General features: G+C 37.7%; 2 protein-coding genes across 6 annotated transcripts in view; both read left to right on the top strand.

Annotated features, from left to right (window-relative positions):
- LOC127570999 (uncharacterized) overlaps positions 1–2,484 on the top strand; it is a 112,395-nt gene extending 109,911 nt beyond the window's left edge. The window contains exon 3 of the mRNA XM_052016971.1: positions 2,408–2,484. Coding sequence (XP_051872931.1) covers positions 2,408–2,417 — 10 coding nt within the window. The 3' untranslated portion in view covers positions 2,418–2,484. The remainder of the gene's footprint in view (positions 1–2,407) is intronic.
- Positions 2,485–7,367: 4,883 nt separating this feature from the next.
- The window catches only part of trioa (trio Rho guanine nucleotide exchange factor a), a 200,587-nt gene continuing 193,581 nt past the window's right edge, over positions 7,368–14,373 (top strand). For all 5 annotated transcript variants that reach the window (XR_007956336.1, XM_052015752.1, XM_052015751.1 and 2 more), the window contains exons 1-3: positions 7,368–7,486; positions 10,493–10,685; positions 13,450–13,962. Coding sequence is in view for 4 of the 5 variants with exons in the window: in XM_052015752.1 (XP_051871712.1) it covers positions 10,533–10,685; positions 13,450–13,962 (666 nt within the window). In the remaining variant the exon portion in view is untranslated. The remainder of the gene's footprint in view (positions 7,487–10,492; positions 10,686–13,449; positions 13,963–14,373) is intronic.

Raw genomic sequence — 14,373 nt, 5'->3', positions numbered from 1 at the left:
TGTACTTTCTCTGTAACTAGAAATTATTCTGCATTCTGCTTTTTGCTTGTACTACCTCCATGTACTGATATGATGAAATGATCTGTATGGATAGCATGCAAAAAACAAAGTTTCTCACTGTACCTCGGTACATGTGACAGTCATAAACCAGTTTATCAATTTAACCCTAGCCATAACCCTAATGTGATTTTTTTTTTTCCCTTCACAAAATATGTTGATTGTGTTACGTTGTATTATAATTTTACAAGGGTGCTATTCCAACTACTTAACAATGGATTCTGGCATCTTTCCAGCAATCAAACCTTTTTTTAAAATAAATTCTTTAAGAAGGTAAATTAAATCTGGTTGTATTGCCTTCTTCCCAGACAATTACACTTCAATCAACTGCACAATTGTGGCTACAGTAACTTAAGTTCAGATATTAAATTTAATGTCATCTCAAAGAGATCTGAGTGTTCTTGTGTGAGAAGCATAGAATACAGGCACAGCAAGTAACAAGCAAGGCAGATGGAATGTTGTCCATTATTGCAAGAGAGATTTGTTACAAACATAGTAAGGCTTGCTATATCTGCAGGGCATGGAATAGATCACAATTTGAGTACTCCAGAGTTTTGGTCTCATTATTTAAGAAAGGATATACTTGCCTTGGAGGTAATGTAAAAAAAAGATCCAACAGGTTGATTCCTGGAATAAAGGAGTTGAGTTCTGAGAAAAGATAAGATCTATATTCTCTGGAGTTTAGTGGAATACAGAGATGATCTTATTGAAACCTACAAGAATCTGAGGGAGCTTGACAGAGAAGATGTCTGAGGATGTTTTCTGTACTGGGAATTTAGAAGAGGGGCATGGAGAAAGGATTACGCATTGAAGACTGAAAGGGGAAATATTTTCTTCCCTCAAAGGATTGTGAATCTTTGGAATTAACTACCCCAGAGACCTGTGTCACGAACCAGCAACAAAAGAAACACACTGAGCATGATTCAGTGTTAAAAACTATTTTATTAATCACTACTTATGATAATACATAAAATAAAAGTAAAAATGTTAGTATGTTAGAATTCAAAAATGTTAAACCTTGAACGTTAACCCCAAAAACTAAACTCTTCATGTGTGTGTATGTGGCAAAGTCCAAAACTCCCAGTTCAGGAATGGTTCTTAAAGTTCAGTTCCGCAAGCCATAAGGTGAAACATGAACAAGGGCTTCTTCAACAACCACCGTTGTCAGAAGATAAGACGTAGATGTAGAAAAACATAGAGAGAGTAAATACGAAATCCAAATGTTCCACGATGGAACCCAAATGACACTTAAGTGTTTACTCGGTAGTGACTTCCTCACCCCGAAAAGCATCCGAATCGTGGTCGTCCACACACAAGTACCTGTTTCCTTCTACAGGTCAGCAACAAAGTGAACTCCACTGGATTACTTCCAACTTCCATACATGGATTTCAGTGGCAGACACAGTTATTGTTTCTCATCCATTGATAGAGAAAACAAGCAGGCTGGTGTCTCTCTCCCTTCTCTCTCTCTCTCTCTCCTTCTTCTTCTAACTTCTTCAACAACGTCATTACGTCCTTTATCTTCTATTGACGTAAGCATGCCCCACACACACATACACACACATTCTCTATCTTAAAGGGACTTTCACTGAGTCCGTAACACCTGTGGATGCTCAGTTATTATTATCAGATTTATAGTGGAATCCAGGGTTATGGGGGATCAGGCAGGAAAATAAAGTTGAGGCCTTCAGTCAATTCAGACATGGCAGAGCAGACTCAAGGGATTAAATGGTCCATTTTTCCTGTTATCTTCTTGGTCAAATGGTATCTCCTCCTTAATGAAGATGGGGGAAAAAAAGAAGATAAAATTGGAAACATGTTGGGTCATCTTTAAATAGACGGTCTGCATGAAAGAATTTGCACGCAACTTTTTAACACCATTGGAGATGTGGCTCAGAGAGCTGTGCTGTTGTAATTAGCAATTTTTTTTTCTTGGAAATGTGGGGGTTGGGGGAGTCAAATCTTGAAGTCCTTCTGTTGAAATGATACAGTGCACGATACAAGTCATGGTTTGTTGATAATTGTTGAATGGAAAGACTGAAACGGAAGAATCTTCTGAGTTGCATCACTGCTAACATCAACACACGGTTTTAGTCAAAGAACTTGGATTTCTGTTAATAGTTCATTGTAGAACTAATTGTGTCAACGATTTGGATTGTGACAGGGTTTTAATGAAGTATCTGCAGGTGAGGAGTACAAAAAAAATCACATTTTAAAAAATATAAAAAGTGTCCAATGAGCATTCTCAAAGATCATTTAAAATGAGAAGTTTAGATATCAAGAGAATTTCTGTAGACATTTGTTTAAAACTTAAAATTGTGGTGATAATTTGTTTTTCTCTGACTTTCAGGTTTTCGTAAAAATGATGAGATGAAGGCAATGGAGGTCCTTCCAATACTGAAGGAGAAGGTTGCATTCCTCTCAGGTAAACTATACTACTTAAATTTTAAACTCTACCTTTAAGAACTTGCACTAGTTTAGAGGAGGACCAACTTTCAGCAATTACCCTTTATCTTCTCTCATCCCCCCCTGTCCCAGAGGGATATGGGACTAAAAATGATTGCAGTGATAGGGAGGGACAAGGGATATAAAAACAAGTAATAACAACTTGTAGGTCAATTTGGTATTGAACCTGTAGTTCAAAGAAAGTTTAAAGATGATAGGCAAATGAGACTGTGGATTAGGATATGAGCAGCGAAGCTGTGGATGTGTTCAAGTTTATCTCTGCATTCCAGATGATTCTGGAATGGCAAGCACTCTTGGTTGAGGAAAGCACGGCCAAATAGAGTTTCTCATGGCCTGACCATATCTGATTGATGAATAAGTAAACATTCAAGTGTATGTTCCTTAGATAAAGAAGCTGACACAGGGACTTCACCTGGTGGGAATGGGAGAATATTGATAATTATACTGATAAGGGCACTATACTACATACAGCAAAAGTACATTTATCAGCTAAGGTTGCATACACCTTCAGATGCTGGAAATCTGAAATAAAAACAGAAGGTGTTGGAAATACTCATCTGGTTGGCCAGGACCTGCAGTGAGAGAAACAGTGTTAATGCTTCAGGTCAATCAGAACTGATCTGCTGAGTATTTCCCAAATTTCTGTTTTTTATATCCTTTTCAGTTGCTTCCTGCATCTCTGACTTCACTTCAATTTTAGTTTCTTTTCCCCCATTTTTAACTGGATAAAATAGTAAGCTGTAGCAATCTCGTCCGATTCAGTTAAAGGATGATTTTGTTTCAAGGATCAGTCATTTTTACTGATTCATCAATAAGTTTTATCCAGGTTTAGGGTGGTGGGGGTGGTGGGGGAGCATTGGTGTTTGGAGGGTTGGGTGAGTGTGGGAATGGAGTATTTTAATGGAGTAAAAATCTTGGAAAAATAAGATATTCAAGCAGATAAGATACAATAAATGCCCATGTTATTGTGGTTATAATGCAAATCTGATAAATCAAGGCAGTAGGATATTTATAAGGAGAATGGGTTAGTATTTGGGTTTCTTTTCAGAGATTTCATATAGTTTCCTTGAATTCTCCTACATCTGGCAATTCATTTCAAATGGATCAAATACAACCACTGGTAAAACTCATATTGCTATCTCAAGCAAAGCATAATCAACACTGAGCAAAAGTAACTATTTGATATATTGCTGTCATGTACTTTATTATGATTATGCAATCCAAGATCATAAATTTTTAGACTCAATCACAAAAAAACCTATGCTTGAATTTATGGTAATGCAACTTAAGTTAGATTCAAGTTATTCAAGTTTAAAAAAAGGATTCTTCAGAGCTAGATTTGTAATATTTTTATTCAGCTTGAGAAGGTCCAACAGTGAGATCCAGTTTTGTTTGTTGAATCCATTTTGATTTAAGTAACAGCAAATTCCTCCTTGTCCATCTATTAATTTGATGATCTTTATATGAAAGTATATAACATCTTTGCTAATGTAGAATTTTAATTACAAGTTTCATAACAGATTCACCTTTTGCAATATTTGAACATGTTGATTCAAGCCTCTGGACTATAACCTCAGTAATGCACTTAAAATCTTTTAATGCTTTCAGGATTTTCAAGGATCTTATCTTAATCTTCTTATCAAAATGCACATTCTTTTATTGATCATTGTATTGTATATTTGCTTCTCCAATCTTACACTACTTTCACTTAGCTTAGATTATATTACATACTTTCCAGAACTGTCAGAACTATTATTCTGATGTACACCTGAGCAAACTTGTCCTGAATTTTGAAATATAAGTCACAAACTTTGTATTGGTTTTTACCGAGGAAGAGTTTTCCACCGACATCTCAGTAGAAGCAGAGAGGTTAGAGAAAATGGACAAGAATTTATGAGGGAAAGGTAGAAAGACTGGCTGAGGTTAAGGTGATCTCACTTGGTCTGAATGAATACTTGGTTGCTGAGGGGACTCTGGGTGCAGTTTGCAGAAGAGTTTACTATGATCTTTCAGTACTCTCTAGATGCAAGAGGATCCTGAAATACTGAACAATGGGAAATATGACACTGTTGTTCAAGAAAGTATGTTCAAGTCTGGCAGACAATCAAAGGCAGTCAGTTTAACCTTGGCAGTAGGAAAGCTTTTAGAAACCATAATCAGGGAGAAAAATTAATCAGCCTTTGGAGAAGTTTCATCTTATGAAGGAAAGCCAGTATGGATTTGTGAAAAGGAAATCCTGGTTGACAAAGCTGGTAATTCTTTTAGAGGGCAACAGAGAGGGTTCATGAAGGATATGCAGTAGATGAATTTTCAGATGTTTGGCAAAGTCCCATATAAAAGGCTGGTTAGCAAAACTGAAGTCCGTAGAATAAAGGATTTGGTGGTCGCATGGATCAAAAATTGGCCCAAAGAAGGCAGAGAGTCATTGGTAAACAAATGTTTTTTCAGAATAGACTATGATACTAATATCAGTGTTCCCCAGGTGCCAGTTCTAGATATCTAACAATGACTTTAATGTAGCCAGGCAGAGTAAAGTTCAGGAATTTTTTTATTATGAACAACATCCAAACTTGGGAAGTGTGGTAAACAGGGAGGAGGATAGAAATGGACTTCAAAGGGCATAGGCTGACAGATTGAGCAGACAAGTCTCAGATGAAATTTAATGCCGTGACGTACTAAGTGATAACATTTTTTGCAGAAAGAACAAGGAGAGACATTGTAAGCTAAATGGTCCTTTCGTGTAAAGGCGTTGTTCAGGAGCAGAGTGAACTCAGTCCATAACTCTTTGAAATGCGCCCAGGACCATGTTGAGAGAGGAGTTACAGTGACGCATTTACAGCTCTCGGACTTTGTAAATAGCGGCACAGAGTACGAAAAAGGAAGGTTACTGTTAAATTGTTTATAAAATGCTGGTTAGGTCCGGACAAGCCAATAGAGTGGATGGTAAGAACATTGAGATTCAGATGAAGGCCAAGAACCATGTTCATTCTTCCCAGTTTCCCTTGCAGCTTAACCCAGAAGCCCTGAAGGCAGTGCGAAAAGTGAAACTGCTTGTGTCATCACCATATATGATCAGGTGGTTCAGTTCTAAGCAAACCATATGTTAGGAAACCACAAATAGTTTTCTATGCTGAAAATGATCTATGACTGTAGTTGAAAAAATAATTCAAAGTTTTGCACAGTCAGGAGCAAGTCCTAATTAAACCTGAAATTATGGTGCTTTCAAAAGAGAGCCTTATGCATTCACATGCCAAAAAGTCCAGAAGCTGTTTTTCACTGAATAGGCAATTAATTTTGTTCATTTTGACCTCATTATTTTTTAATGCATCTAGAAGGCAAATGATAAAATATTAAGTTTGCCTTGAACTCAAACTGTTCAGAATCTGCATGCATCAGGCTTTTTTAGGGATTGCTTTGCGAGTAATTTTATACTCCAAAAGAAAGTTGGATGGATGTGTTAGCACCCAATTTTCACTACTCTGCCAATTAAACATAATAATCTAAGAAACAGGAATAGAAGTAAGCCCATAGCCCCATGAGCCTCCTGTGTCATTCCATGGATCCTGTTTGATCTGATTTGTTTGCCTGAATTCCACTCTCCCTACATGCTCCCCATACCCCCTAGATTCCTGAATAGCTCCAAGAATTATCTCAACCTTGAATACACTTAATGACTTAAGATTAACTCTTTGTGATGGAGAATTCCAAAAATTCTGAACCCAACTGAGGAAGAAACTCCTCCTTATGTCCCCTCCACCCCCAAGGGAAACAATCTCTTCAGTATCTCTATTGTTTAAACCACCCAAGTTATTATGTTCCAAAAAGATCGCCTCTCAGTCAGCTGAACTATACAGACTATAGGCTCATGAATACATGACAATTGATTGAAGGTCCCAGATCATCCATCATTTACGCTATTCTGAATGCATTACCTTCCAGCAAGTTATATTTAACGTCTTATCTACAATAAAGTAACCATCACAGATAATACCCATTCAGGTTTTTCCTGTAGAATTATAGAACCAAGAAGGAGATCACAATTACCACCTTAGCCATGCTTGATGGTCAGAAAACTATAAATAGGGGAATCTCAATCACCACTAGTTTTGCTGGTGTTTTCTGAACCCCCTATGTTCAAGGATTTAGTTAAGAAGAAAATCTGTTGCCAGTAGACTGAGCTTATTTTGGTAGTTTATAAATATGCACCCTTTCCCCACCTGCTTCCATCTGCCCATCATCCCCTCCCCATCTGGTTCCACCTATCTCCTACCATGCCTGTACCCCCACCCACCCCTCACCCACCCCCCACATCCTGTTATATACTGGCAATCTTTCCTCTTTCCCTCTCTAGTCTTAATGCAGGGTCTCGACCTGAAACGTGACTTGCATCTTTTGTCTTCAGGAGATGCTGCTTGATCCACTGAGTTCTTCAGTAATATCCTTTTTTTTACTAGTGAAATTTCTTGCTCGAGACAGAGAAGAATATTAGCGCGTCCTTTTTTTTTAGGTTTGATAAGTAATTGATCAGCGCTGTGCATTATGAGGAAACACTTCTGACATCTATCACCAAAAGTGATTAAGGGATACCTTTTCAGCCTAGCATGGCCATCTTGGACAAATATGGATGTTGCAGCTAATGTCCTGACAATAGTCAGTATTTATTCTGTTCTTTTGCTTTATTTGGGGTTGCTGAATTTGGTAATGTAATCCTCTGTGAGAAAGGCACTTTCCTTCCAATATATTGTGAAGAAATTTGCTGCAAGGATTTTTCTTTTTTTTAGAAGTAGGAGATTTGCTTTTGTTATTACTTGCTTGCCTTTATCGATTTTTGGATGTTTTCTCTCCAGGTGGCGGGGATAAGCGTGGAGGCCCTGTCTTGACATTTCCGCAGCAGCAGCAACCATGACAGAATAAGACAAGAAGATCTTAGGAGGCTTATCTCTTATTTAGCTAATATTCCTAGGTATGATTGCATTTTTATTTCTGAAAATTGTACAAGTCATGTATTTCGCATAGATACTTTTTGCTGCAGAATTGTAATTTGTTTTCTTCAAAATGTGAACTGTTGATGGAAGAATAAATATTCTAGCAAATATCTTTATAATTTTGATTAGAAGTTAGTAAAAATATTAAATGATAATTAAATTGATAGTATTGAGAAGTACTGTTGTTACTGATGATGCAAGTATCAGTAGCATAATATATTATAGAAAATTGACAATATGAATTGAATATTTTCTTTGTTCCTTCGAATCTGATATTGCAATTTGAAAAGATCTGCATGTTCAAATGTCAGATTTGAAGAGTAGTATTGTACTGCAGAGTTTAGTGCTCCTTTCCTGTGGTCTAACAAAAAAGATTTTTTTTTGTTCTCTTCAGAGCAGACTTGATACAATTAGTGCCTTTGTCCTCAGTGTTTCAGACAGCTGAATATTTGTTAGGACTGGAGTGAAGAATAGAGGAAGTAGCTTCATTGTCACTCTGATTTGACTTTATGTATCTCATCTGTCTGTCCATGCTTTCGATTTTAAATTCCCTAGCTTCAAACTTGCAAACAAATTCTTGCTAGAAACAAATTGTAACACATGCTTTTTGGTTTCTGATTTGGTTAATAGGTTTATTTGAGAAAACAATGTTTTTTGAATTGAAATGAACAGAGCTGTGATAATTTAATTTCAGCATATTTTGATGGTTAAAGAGAAGGTATCAATTTTTAACTTTTAACATGTGATTTTAAAGTGCTCTTTTAGTTATTGGTGCCTAATTTAGAATCATTTAAGTCTATCAGTGTTGATCATCTATCTTTTGTTCTTGATAACTGGAATGAAAAGGAATGATTAATGTAATTAATCCTTACCTTTTTAATAACCAAGCAAAAAAAATGTCTGGCTGCAAATGATGGGTTCATTAAGAAATTTTATTTAATATGCTAGACTAAAATGATTGAAACTGCTAATGACTTTTTTAATGACGCTGAATAATATACAGTAAAGTGAATCTACACCTTAACAAGGAAATGCTAACCAGTAAAAGGACTTGGAATATATGATACCTAATTAGAGAAAACAAGCTTACTTAGCTATTAAGGAGTCAACCACTTAGCTCTTTGGCTTCATTGTGCCATTCACTAAGATCATGGCAAATCTGTGACTTTTTTTTGCTGCCCTTTCCCTGTACCCTTCAATAACTTGGGTTAACACAAAGTTATCAGTGACAGATTTAAATGAACGATTGACTTTGCAATTTACACCATTTGTGGAAGAGTTTTAACTTGTACCACCTTCTATTTGTGTGTGAAAGTGTTTCCTACCTTCTTATAAACCAGGCACTAATTTGAGATTTGGCTTTGCAACCAGAAATTAGTGTTTTACTCATAAAGCCAGCTCTTGTTACTTTGAGATCATCCCTCAATCTTCTCAATTCTGGGAGCCACTATCCTTGTTTTTTGTGACGATTGCTCATTTATTCCTTGCAATTCATGTATCATTTTGGTACAATAACTTGGCTCCAAACCAAGACCAACATACCTTTCCTGCAATGTTTTTTTTATTACTCTTGCTATTCTACTAATATATTGAAGTACAAGATTTTCCAAGTACAGCCACCCTGAAGAGTCCACATGTGACTTCATTAAAGTTTCCTATGACATCTGACATTTATTATAAGCATACATCCACTAAAGTTGAAAATATTTGCTTTGTATCTGTCTGATAACTGTGTACAAGTAACTTTGCTCTTGTCTTTTTACTACTTTTTGACTTACGAGCCAACACCATTATCATTAGATCATGGCTGATTTTCTACTCAGCACCATTATCCATCTCTTTCCTTGATTCCCTTAATGCCCAGACATCTATTGATCTATGTTATGAATGAACCTAATGGCTAAGCTTCCATAGTCCTCAGGGTTAGACAATTCCAATGGTTCAACAGTATCTGAGTGAAGATGTTTAGCCTCATTTCAGTCTCATTCTTGCAAGTGCCATCTCATTTTGTGTGGGCCGGATACCTGCCAGTTGCAGGGAAAATTCTGGAACCTGTTATTAAGCAAGTAGAAACATGGTGTTTAGAAAATAATGATGGGATTGGACAGAGCCAGCATGCATTTATGAAAGGGAAATGATGTTTGACATACTATTAGTTTTTTGGGATGTAACTGGAAGAATAGATAAGGAAGAACCATTTGACATGGTGTGATTGGACTTTCAGAAGGACTTTGATAGGATGCTGCACAAGAAATTATGAAACAAAGATAAAGCAGATATTATTGGAGGAGGGTGTGTTACTGAGGTGATGTGCAGGTATGGATTAAGAATTGGTTAATGTACAGAAAACAGGAGGGATAAATGTGTCATTTTTGGGATGGGGGGCTGTGACTAATAGGGTGTCCCAGGGATCATTGCTAATGCCTCAGCTTTTCACAGTCTATATCAGTGATTTGGGTGGGGGTTGGGCAGCTGCTTGTGAGATATTGACTCAGTGTAAGATATCCAACCTTGCCGATGATACAAAGGTAGGTGGTAGTGTGGGTCGTGTCAAGAATGCAGAGTGGTCTGGAATAGTAGATGGGCCAGGTGAATGGGCAAGGATGTGCAAGGACTCTTTCCCCACCTCCACCCTACTGTCTACCCACCTCCACCCTACTGTCTACCCCCCCCCCCAACTCTCCTCCTGCCCCACGCTTCCAATCCTTCACTATAACCACTGACCACACTCCTCCTCTCACACTGCTCACACCTGTCGGTCTGCTCCTCCCACTTTCCCACTCAGTTCCTCACCCCCTCACCATCTCTTGTCCTCTCTCTCCTTCCTGCTTCATCCCTCCACCTCCACTTCCCTCTCTTCCTCCCTTTTCTCTCTCACACTTTCCATCCCTCTTGTCACCATCATTATTCATTTGCTCCTCTTTATGCTGTCTGAGTTTCTTATTTATATATGCTCAGGATGTGCTTTGTTTTCTTTTCTCTAGTGAGGAGGTGTGTAAGCGTGGATTCACTGTGATAGTTGACATGCGTGGCTCCAAATGGGACTCCATTAAACCGCTGCTGAAGATTCTACAGGAGTCATTTCCTGGCTGTATTCATGTTGCACTGATCATCAAGCCGGACAACTTCTGGCAGAAGCAAAGAACTAACTTTGGCAGCTCAAAGTTTGAGTTTGAGGTACTTTTAGACACTGATATCAGAATAAAGTCTAAAACTGAATTTACGATTCTCAGCTCTTATATTTTTGGCAAAACATTGAACTTAGATTCTTTGTTGTTTCAAACAAAAGATATGAATGTTTATTTAAAATTTCAGTCTTGCTGTCAGTTGTGCACAAGATTAACTTTTGCTGTTAACCCGAGGAAATCTCAGTAGTTTCTAAACATGTTTTGTGAAAACATATCCATTGTTGTACTGCAATTTTATAAGCCAGTTAAGAACAGTACTTGGGGATGGTTTAAGAAATTAGTCCCTGAAGTTAATAGGACAGTGCTGCTATAGTAAATGAACAACTTGTCAATTTCATCTGATGAGCTACACCTTTTTTACTTTCAGTTTCCATATAAAATTTTCATCCACGAAGAATCCAAGGCTCAATGGGAAAACGCTTCTCTGTTTTAGTGTGATAAAATGATGTTCAGTTTGTTATGCAACCGTTTGGAGCAAACTGTTTAGGCAGTCTTTGACTGCTTTTACATGACTCTTCGGTCAGCTGCTCTGCAGAATAGATCTCCCACAATTAGCAGCTGAATGAACGGAAGCCTGCTTGTAACTTTTATGGAAGAATGACAAAGAAGGCCTGTTTTTCATCACGTCTTCCTGTCGTTAGTTTTACTGAGATTTTTAGAAACCAGCAGTTTCTTTCAGAGTGAGGTCATGATGGTCATTTATTCCGCACGTTGGTTTCTAAAAATTGGCTGCAGATTGACTAAACATGGGGGAATGGCTTGGTCATCTTTTGTTTTAAGAGTTGGGGTACAATACAAAACCAATTCTAGTTCACAACATGCTTAATGGGTGCCCAGTTACATGAAAATGTTTTTTGATTAGCTATGTGATGATAACAGTGCTTTACATGTGCAACGCACATTTGTGTAGCAATGACATGCAAGGGATGAAAATTGAGGTCTTGTAGTAGAGATTCATATGGTAAGACAGCAAGATTAGTCAAAGACTGGTCTTAAGAAGGAGTTTTAAGTGCTTTTAAATTGATAAAACTTATTGGGTTAGAGAAAGTTCCTAAGTCCCTGTCACTAAACAGGATGAGTGAAAAGAGAGGAATGTATAAAAAGCTATGATTACATATTGTAGTACTTGGTGAGATGCATGTTGGACTGGAGAGTTTATGCTGAAGGAGGGCAGTTTGTTGCAGATCAAAGACAAAGGCAATGATCTTGGAACAATTTGAAAGGAATTCCAAATGATTGCATTTTGAGCAATGTAGAATTTGTTGACCTCAAATTATGGAGACCTAGGAAAATGGGAAATGATGTAAGTCGGTTGTGATTTGACAGAAGCCCACTTTACAGGATTAACTAATTCACTGGTTACTGTGGGGATGGAGCAAATCTGAATAGGTAGGCTTGGTGATAAATGTGATGTTGGGTTTCTAACTAAATTCAGAATCAGAAAGGATAATAAAGCTTTGGACAGTCTGTTTCAATCTAAGTAACTGGCCAATGGAAGGCACCAGAGTAAATGGTGAAGTGTGAAAATAATAGCTTCTCTTTTCTAGTAACTGCTACTTTGCTCATTCATGGATTGATATTGCACAGGCAGTCTGAAAGGACAATGGTGGCAGAGGAAGAGGTGGTGGAACTGTAGAGCAGGATATTGTTAGTACATATATGGAAATTGAGCAACTGCTTCCAGGTAATGTTGCGAAGACACAAGATGTAGTTGAGGGAGCGTAAGGTTCAAGTGGCTCTTGAGATGGGAGTTGTGAAGCAGCGAGAGAAGCTGTTGTATTTGGGTATAGTTGGATAGACAGTGGAGAATTACATGAGGCCGGACGTGTGGAACTAAAGAGTGGAGGTGAAACAGTTGAAGGAAATGTCATGATCCATCTTCTCAAATATTGCTGAGAAATCAAGGTGTATTGTAAGCAAATTAAATCTATATTTAATCCAAGTAGTGATGCAGTTTCTTTCCCCACTTCCTCGTCAAAAAGGTGAGCATGTTGGTGAGCAGTTATGGGATCAGTATTTAAATCCATTGGCCATAAGATATCCTGGGATGTGGGTAGTGTAAGAAAGACATCTTTAATCATATTCTTAAAATTTATATGTTCCTTTTTTTTTTGTCTGATACTTCCATTTAATCAGATTGAGCTTCATATAGAAGTAACTTGAGGTAAAGTTTAAAGTAAGAGTACTTTCAAGTTATTAAAAAGTCTGGAATAGTCACTTCACTTTCCAAAGAAAAGTCCAGGAAACCTTATGCAATTGTAAAGCCTGACAGTTAATTGTTAGACAAATAAGGTACTCAGTTAAACCTTCAATGAAGTGTCTCATGTCGAATTTTTGTAAAGGAAAAGTTAATTTTTTTTGCTGCAGAATGCTTTTGGGATTGCTCTAAAATTCTCCAAGTAGTATTGGTTTGAACCACCAATCTTTCAGTACTCTGTTCCTGTTTTGCAAAGACTATATACTTCCCTCTGGAAATAGGGGAAATATTCAAGTCAGGTTTTCAAACTATACATCTTATAAGTTTTCAAAGTTTTGACATTCCATTGCTATTCAAGTGGGCCGCCTTGTCTTCTAAAAGTAATCCCTTGCTATCTTTCACTGGAGGGGAATCACAGCTGTGAAAAATGTAAAACATGAGTTCTGCCAGCATGAATGAAAGCAGTTTCCAGGCTACGTGATAAGTTCCACTAAAGTGTAATGTTCAACCATGACTTATTAACCAGCTGGGTAACACGTTTTTATCCTCTTTTTAGACCAACATGGTGTCCCTAGAAGGTCTTACCAAAGTTGTTGACCCATCGCAGCTCACTCCAGAGTTTGATGGCTGTCTGGACTACAACCATGAGGAATGGATTGAAATACGTGTGGCCTTTGAGGACTTCATAAGCAATGCATCACACATGCTATCCAGACTGGAAGAGCTGCAGGAAATGCTAGCCAAAAAAGACTTCCCTCAGGACTTGGAAGGAGCAAGAAAGATGATTGATGAACATACGCTACTGAAGAAGAAAGTCATTAAAGCTCCAATTGAAGAACTGGATCTAGAAGGGCAAAAGTTGCTACAAAGGATTCAAAGCAGTGAAAGTTTTCCCCATAAAAACTCAATATCAGGGAATGCGGACTTTCAGGGCCTTGTACCAAAAGTGTCCAGTATGTTGGACAGGCTACACTCAACCAGACAGCATCTGCATCAGATGTGGCATATACGCAAGCTGAAACTTGATCAGTGCTTTCAGCTGAGGCTGTTTGAACAAGATGCAGAAAAGGTGAGGATTGATAAACTGATTTAGGATGCATTAACAACCCCGGTTGGTCTTGGAGTGATGATGTTATTTGTGAAGTTAATTTAAATTTAAACGTGCTTATAATCATTGAAATTCATGGCACAGGAGGAAGCCATTTGATCCATCTTATTTGTGGTCACTGAGAAAAACACAGTTTAGCTCTGTTCAGCTTTAAAGCTTTTGGTTCACGGGTAAAGATGAGGTTCTTCAAGATGTTTCTGTGCTGTTAGTGGTGGCAGGAATTGGTGTGTATTGGGAAGATGGGGGGGGGGGGGGGGGCAAGCATCAAATTTCTAAATAGAACATATGAGCAAGAATAGCCCATTTACTACAAGCCTGCCCTGCTATTCAGTTAGAAAGTACAGAATGACTGATTTATGTTTTAACTTACCC

Source organism: Pristis pectinata, chromosome 5 (assembly GCF_009764475.1).
Source record: "Pristis pectinata isolate sPriPec2 chromosome 5, sPriPec2.1.pri, whole genome shotgun sequence".
Taxonomy (NCBI): domain Eukaryota; kingdom Metazoa; phylum Chordata; class Chondrichthyes; order Rhinopristiformes; family Pristidae; genus Pristis; species Pristis pectinata.
Note: the sequence above shows the minus strand (reverse complement) of the source record. Positions and strands in the feature narration are given on the sequence as shown.